The following is a 7,057-nucleotide window of genomic DNA, read 5'->3' as shown; positions in this document are numbered from 1 at the left end:
TGGACACTGGGAACTGAAGCTGAGTCTTCTAGAAAGGCAGCAAGCGCTCTTCACCTCTGAGCCATCACTCTAGCCCCTCCATTGCAGTCTATTGAGGAGGAAGTGCTGACATCTTCCCTTCCCTTTTCCTTTGTGGGCCCAGGGCTCTCTTTTGTGAAATGATAGCAAGGCTGGAGGACAAGGACATGGCCCCTGATGACATCTCCTTTTGCCACTTGGCCATGGAGCTGGGGCTCCATTGCAGTAAGAGTGAGCTCCAGGCCAGGCTAGGCCACACAGTGAGACTCTGATTCGACAGTGAGAGAGAGAGAGAGGCTCTAAGAGATCAGCTCCTTGTTGGCAAGTATCTGCTGCTTGTCCTGAACTGTGGCTACCAGACTGGGCACCAGTCTGAGTGGAAGGAGACAGACATGTGGAGCTTTGAGGTATGAAGGGCATGTCTAAGCCAGGCAGGCCTCCAGACAGCCACGGCTCCACAGTCACTCACGCCATCATCCATCAGTCCAGTGTCACTTTGACTATGTGTCCAGGACAGAGGTGGGGCCTGTGTAGCCCAGGATGCTGACAGGGCCACCTAGACTGTCACCTGGTCCTTTTGCCCACTTCTGACAAGTCTTGGCTGGGTTTGGTGGGGTTTGAGTATGGTACCCCCAGGAGCAGCTAAGCTAGCTCCCCAGTTCGTGCCATTAGCCAAGGCTGAGGGGTTGCTTAAAGACCCTGGATCTTTTGGGGTTGGCAGAGTAGAATGAAAACAGAAAGAACCACCAAGCAGGCTGGAACACTTTATTGTTCTTTGGTTTGTTGTTTCAAGACAGGGTCTCACTGGGTATTCCTGGGTGTCCTGGAACTCATTACTTAGACCAGGCTGGACTCAAACTCTGTGAGACTGCACAGTCTGCCTCCCAAGTGCTGGATTAAAACCAATGAACTATCATGCCCAGCTGGAAACACTTATGTTTTTGGTTTTTTTTTCTTAATGGTTTGACAGTAGTAGTGTTTATTCTATTAAGAGTGGATTGCTATAGGGAGCAAGTCAGTGGTCAGATGACAAAGTGGAAATACAGGTGCCCAGGCTAAAAAGAAGCCCTCCCACCAGAGGAACCTGCTGTCAGCACATAGTGACAGCCTCACAGGCACAACCTTCCTGGTATATTGTAGGGGGGCTACGAGGGATAGCTGTTGCTTTATATGGTGAGGCTTTAGCCCTGGAGTGTGAGGTCAGCGTGCTGTGTGTCACTCAGATCCATGTGCCAAACCAATAGGGTGCTGCTGCTGTCATGGGTAGGCTAACATGCAGAGCAGAGTGCTTCCCCAAGGGACTGTCACTCGGGGTCTCAGTCATTGTCCTCGGCACAGGAGTGTACAGTGGAGACCTAGGTAGCTGTCAGCACAGTGCAGGGGCTGGAGATGGCTGGGCTTCTCTAAGCTCCTTGCATCCCAGGCTCAGTTGCCAGGACTTTATAGTGCCCAGAGGCAGGACTCAGAAGCTCTGGGACTTGTCATAGAGATGAGGAAAGTGTGGTGACCCTCCCTGATTAGAAGGAGGCTTAGCCTGCATGAAGGCCCTTTCCTGTCCTGGACTGTAATGCCCACAAGCTCCCTGTGTTCCTACAAAGTGCTGGAACAGAGAGTTAATTGTAGGACAACACTGGGGCAGGGTGTTCCAGACTGGGAGGGACTGAGTGGTGGAGGCTCCACCCACCCTGCACCTGTGAGTGGGGGCTTCAGGAAGGTAGTTGGTAATGAAGTGAGACTGGCGTCCTGAGGTTTTAAATGAGTTTATTGAGTAAAGGAGCAGAGGAATCTGAATCTGAGTGTCCCTTGCTTCAGGTGTGAAATCTGATTTAAAGTTACATTCATTAGAGAGGATTTGTTTCCAGTTTTTGATGAACCAAGCTGTTTCCAACTAAAGAGACCAAGGCAAGAACAGCTAACTCGCTGGAGGGAACTCGGGTGACAGCCCCTTCTCACTCGCAAAGCAGTCTCATTAATGAGTGGTTTACATGCACCAAGAGAAAAAAGATCAGAAAAAGGTAAAGCAAATGACTGTTGACGCAGTCACACAAAGGCATCCACAGCAGTGTCCTTGCCACGTGAAGCTCAGCAGAGTCCTCGGGTCATCTGGGTGGCTTTCCTTTGGGAGTGGTGAATGGTGTCAGCAGCAGGCTCCTGCTAGAACATTCAGGATTGGCCTGCTGGAAGGGAGGGGGCCTGCAGTAGCAGAGCCAGGAATGCCAACCCAGAGAGCCACTGAGGATGAGGGTGTTGTCTGTAGCCCTGTCTTCAGCTGTAGGTTCTGATGGCTACAGCTGCATGGGCTTGTGCAGCTACAGCTGCTCCCAGTGGGCAGTGCGCAGGCTGTGGGTCTTATGAGCAACAGGGACTTGCTGGACATTGGGCCTTGTGATGGTGCTGTCTGTACACCACGTCATGCTACCCGCTGTGTCCTGCGTATTCAGCCTATATCCAGTGACTGCTTACCCACCCTGCATAGTATCAGCAGGTACCATGGTAGCATGGTATTAGTATCTGCCTTGTGGATTCAGAACAATCTACAAGAGCCTTTTGTTGGAGGTTAAGTTGGTGGGACATCCCTACTTAAAGTGGATGTTGGCCGAGGGAGAGAATAGAGCCCCTTTGGTGGGAAAGGTTGACCTGTACCCCACGGCTTATACTTATTTCCACGTCTACACAGTGCAGGGGTGTGGGGTGGGGTGGGGAGGCAGCCCCAGACATCACCCTTGAAGAGACAGCTCTGGCTTTAGGCTGACCTTCACCAGAATTGAGACAAGGTCTTCAAGGTAGACAGAGAGCAGCATGCTAGCAGGCATGCCGACACAGGAGGGGACCAACATCCAGCTGAGGCCTACCTGCAGCTGTGTGTGGGAGGTCAAAGGCCAGGATGACTCTGTGATAGTGTGAAGTGTTTTTACCCTATAGATAGGTGTTTGCATCTTGACCTGTGGTCTGGGGTGGACAGGCTAAAGGCCATCCCAGAAGTGAGGTAGTTGTGAGGTGGCTGGCTGCCTTGCCTGTTCTTGGAAATACTTGGCCTGTGTTCCCCCCAGCCCACCCCCTGTGGAGTGTACCCATTCCCCCTTCATGTAGTTCTAGTGAGTCCTAGTGAGTTTAGGAAGGAGCTGAGTCAAGAGACTGCCTAGTGTACACTTTAGCCCTGGCCATATTAAGGAAGGTGTGAAAAAGCAGACTCCAAGAGCAGCCTGTGCTACAGTCTGGAGAGCACTCAGCCACACGAGGACTCTGTCACTGCCCTTGAGGGTCATCCCTTCCTGCCCCGCCCCATGCTTTGTTCATGCGCTGCCAGGTAGGCCTTGTCTCACGCCTCAGAAGGGGAAGGCTTGGGTCTTGCGGGCTTGTTCCCAGTATTCAGACTGGAAGGCAGCTTAGCCATTTGTTTGAACAAAGACAGCTATATGTTTTCTTCTTTGAATGCCAGGATACATAGGACAGAAAGTTCTTGGCACTTAGGGACACTTGGTTGTCCTGGTGTGTGCTTGGCCTGTAGCTGGACCTTGGCGAGACAGCAGAGCTAAGGGCTCACAAACCCTTCTGGATGCTCACCCACTGTAATGGTGAAGAGATGGCGCAGGGCTGTTTGGTGTCAGGAAGTGGCCTGTGTGGCTGTCAGCTGCCTGCACGATGTGGAGACATGCTGGAATAGGAATTTGTGCTGAGCTTCACAACCAGAGGCTGCTATAGAGAAAGACACGAGCAGGAAGAGCCAGTAAAACTGAGCTTAACCTGAAGATAATGTAACATCCCACATCCTCTTACAGAATGTCACAGAGGGGATGGCATAAGCAGCTACGAGGCCTTTGGAGCAGGGCTATGCAGATATATGCTAGGATGTGTCAGATATCTGTGCAGGGGTTACTGCCTAGAAGAATGGTCTAGCCATTCAAAATCTTTGAAGGACAACCACAAACTTAAATTAGGAAGGATAGTACCCCAGAACCTCTTGTCTCCTCATCACTGGGCCTTTGAGCACTCTGGGCTCCCAGCAGTGTCTTCAGTCTCCCTGAGGGTGGCCCTATGTATGTTCTGTCTAAATTGGACCTGTTTGTCCAGTGAGTGGGGACACGCTGGAAGTGGGATATGTGGCTGTCCTCTGCTTGCCCTGGGTACCAACCTGGCCACAAATGACCACAGGCTGTGGAGGAGCTTTTTGTTGGGTGTCTATAAGTTCAAAGCAGAGACTTTCATGGGAAGCAGTCTGCTGTCTGTAGTGCCTGAGGTCCTGTATGGCCCTTGCATTGTGGTAGCTGTGGAATTTCTGACCACCACCACCACCGTCATGACCAGTTAGCCTGTGCTCTGTGCTCTGCCTGGTGTGTGACTTTGGGACTACTTGGACTTGGTATTGTGGTGCCTGGACTCATCCATGCACTCCATATGTGCAAGAATGAGTCTGCAGCATGCAGGACTCAATGCGCAACAGCTGTGCAGCCATGTTGCAGGTACCAAGGGCCTTGGGTGTCCAGGAAGGATTTCTCTTCAGTCTGCAAAAAGTGTGTCTTCTAAGGCTGGGCTGGATCTCAGTTAAAACTCATTACACATGGTGTGCCTGGGAGCCAGAGTGACACTGTCCTGTCCCCACCAGCTACCATCCTCGTCTTGCTCAACATACTGCATTGACTACACCTTCAGAGAGGAGGCAGGCTCTGCAGGGGAGAACAGTAGCCACAGGCTGCAGCAAAGTGTCCCCTTCCCTGCTGACCAGCGTGTTGGCTCCCCCAGGATCTGGTGTGTTCAGTCTCCATCAGTTCTGCCTAGAACCCACTCTGCTGCGCCGCTACAAGCTGCCAGTGGAATACCAGGCTGTGGACTCTGGGCTATAGTAACATCACTCCTAGCAAGTGAAGTGGATGGGCACCATCCTCTGCCAGAGCCCCTTAAGCATGTTTAGGCTGCACTTTGTGCGTGCGTGTGTGCATGTGTGTGTCAAGTGATGTGAGTAGGCACCCTGATGGGCAAGAACCTTCTGGGATGCACATTGAACGTGTCTGCAGACAAATACAATTCACATAGCCCAGTATGGACGGCTCTCATGGCTGCAAACAGCAGGAATCTTTATTTGGTTCACGCCAGATCTGCAGCAACCACTTGATATTAAAAAAGGTGAACGGAAAAGTACGCTGTACAAAAAGATGGAACCCTTTAGAAACCAGAAATGCATCGGGTCACCTGCTGAACCTCTCCCCTTCAACCCCCGATCCAAACCAGCTTGGAGGAGGGACAGGTGGTGAATAGGGAACAGCGTGGATAACGGAAACAACAAAGCTGAGTGTCGCTGGAACATGCTCTAATCTGTAGTTTATTTCTGGTTAAAAATATAGCAATCCAGTGCACTGTAGTAAAGAAATCTGCTCGAAAGGTAGCAGAGAACACGAGCAAAGCAAGGCGGAGTCCATAAGACAGACGGGCTGCACCCAAGGAGACTGACGGAGCCACAGGTGCCAGGCGAGCTGGCATCCCTTGTTCATTTGTTTGGATGAGGGAACAACCCTGGTAGAGAAGGCAGAGACATGAGGAACCTGTTGTTTGACTGAAACAAGTTACATTGTACATCCGGGAGTGCTGGGTATGCAACAGTGTCCAGGACATTCAAGCCACTGGCTTCAACCACATTCCTGTCCCGGGACCAGACTCTCTGGAGTAGCTCTGAGGCATCTGGAGGGAATATGCATATCTGTTAGGGGAAGTCGAGGCAGGCACAGTGCAAAGATGTGAGACCCCGTGGAGGTCAGTGAGAGGTGACGTCCTCCATGGGGCGTCACTGCCAGGGACACGGAAGCCTGAATATACATCCTGCATACTAGGTGCAAAACGCCACATGCTCAGCCCAGGCGTGCTGTCAGGCTGTCCGGGGCATGTGGGCCATAGTCCCCTTGGCATCAGGGCTCAGATGTGCCTGGCCAGATCGGGGTAAGCCCTGGACGTCTGCAGCATGGCCTCCCTGGGTCTGGAGGGAGGATGGCTGGACAGGGCCAACAATGAGTGAGCGGAGGACAGCAGGGAACAGACTTTGCCTTAAGACTCAGTGTTGGGAGGCGGCCTCCTTAGGAGAGCCGTTGGGCAGTGCCGAGAAGAGGGATCATGGTCTGTTCTGGGAAGAAGAGCAGGGGCTTCCCTCTCCCTCCACAGGTATGCAGCACAGACTCCATGGAGACAGAGGCCACGACACCCTGTCCCTGGGCCTGGGCCCACACTCCCAGCTACTCGCCTTGCACAGCTGCACTCCCTGGCTGCCCTCCCCCTCTCCCGGCTCGCCGGGCACCCTGGTCAAGGCGCCACCTTCCACACCTGGCAAGAAACATGAAGGTCCCAATCTTTTGGCCGCTGGTTTGCCAGGACCCGTTCATACCAAGCTGGAGGGGTGGCATGCCGGCCTCCTCCTACCATGCTACACAGCATCGTGTTATACAAGCAAAGAATTTTGGCTAAAATCCAAAAAAACATTACCCAGAAAAAAAGGCAAACTGTGATTGATACCCAATCATGTTGTTGCTCTGTGGAAGGACAGGAGTCGTGGGGCTGTCCGAATCAGGATTCCCCTTCATGTTTTGCTTTTAACGTCCCCTTTGTACATCATCGCTTCCGTGGTCACAACAATCTTGTCAGATGAAAAAGTTAATAAACAAAATGGCGACTCCGATGTTGAGCAGGATCACCATGACGACCAAGATGGGAGCTGAGCCCTGGAACAGAGGACAGGCGAGAGTGAGGCCAGGGCAGGGCCTCAGTACACATGGTGCCTAATGGAGAGGCTTCCCTTCCTGCAGGACCACTCACTGCAGTCCCTCCAGGCTCTCTACACTAGTCTTTCTCAACCTGGTAGGAAGCTCTAACCTGGGTCACTTGGAGTCTCCTGTGCTTGAAGACCTGCTTGCTCCCCACAGGCTGCTCTCTTGGGTCCAGTTCTTCTCATACACCCAGTATCTAGCTTCTCCCAACACTTACTGAAGCTCTTAGCTCTCGGTGCAGCTCACTGTCACCCCCATTACAGCCACTGGCCCTGAGGGGCCCAAGACACCTG

The 7,057-nt window shown here is 52.4% G+C and overlaps 1 protein-coding gene across 1 annotated transcript in view; it reads right to left on the bottom strand.

Moving 5' to 3' along the window:
* Nucleotides 1-1,767: 1,767 nt before the first annotated feature.
* Jph3 (junctophilin 3) overlaps nucleotides 1,768-7,057 on the bottom strand; it is a 64,510-nt gene continuing 59,220 nt past the window's right edge. Inside the window, exon 5 of the mRNA XM_031341640.1 lies at nucleotides 1,768-6,719. Within this exon, the coding sequence (XP_031197500.1) occupies nucleotides 6,639-6,719 (81 nt within the window). The 3' untranslated portion in view covers nucleotides 1,768-6,638. The remainder of the gene's footprint in view (nucleotides 6,720-7,057) is intronic.

The sequence above is a fragment of the Mastomys coucha genome, unplaced genomic scaffold (assembly GCF_008632895.1).
Source record: "Mastomys coucha isolate ucsf_1 unplaced genomic scaffold, UCSF_Mcou_1 pScaffold22, whole genome shotgun sequence".
In the NCBI taxonomy this organism is placed as follows: Eukaryota; Metazoa; Chordata; class Mammalia; order Rodentia; family Muridae; genus Mastomys; species Mastomys coucha.
Note: the sequence above shows the minus strand (reverse complement) of the source record. Positions and strands in the feature narration are given on the sequence as shown.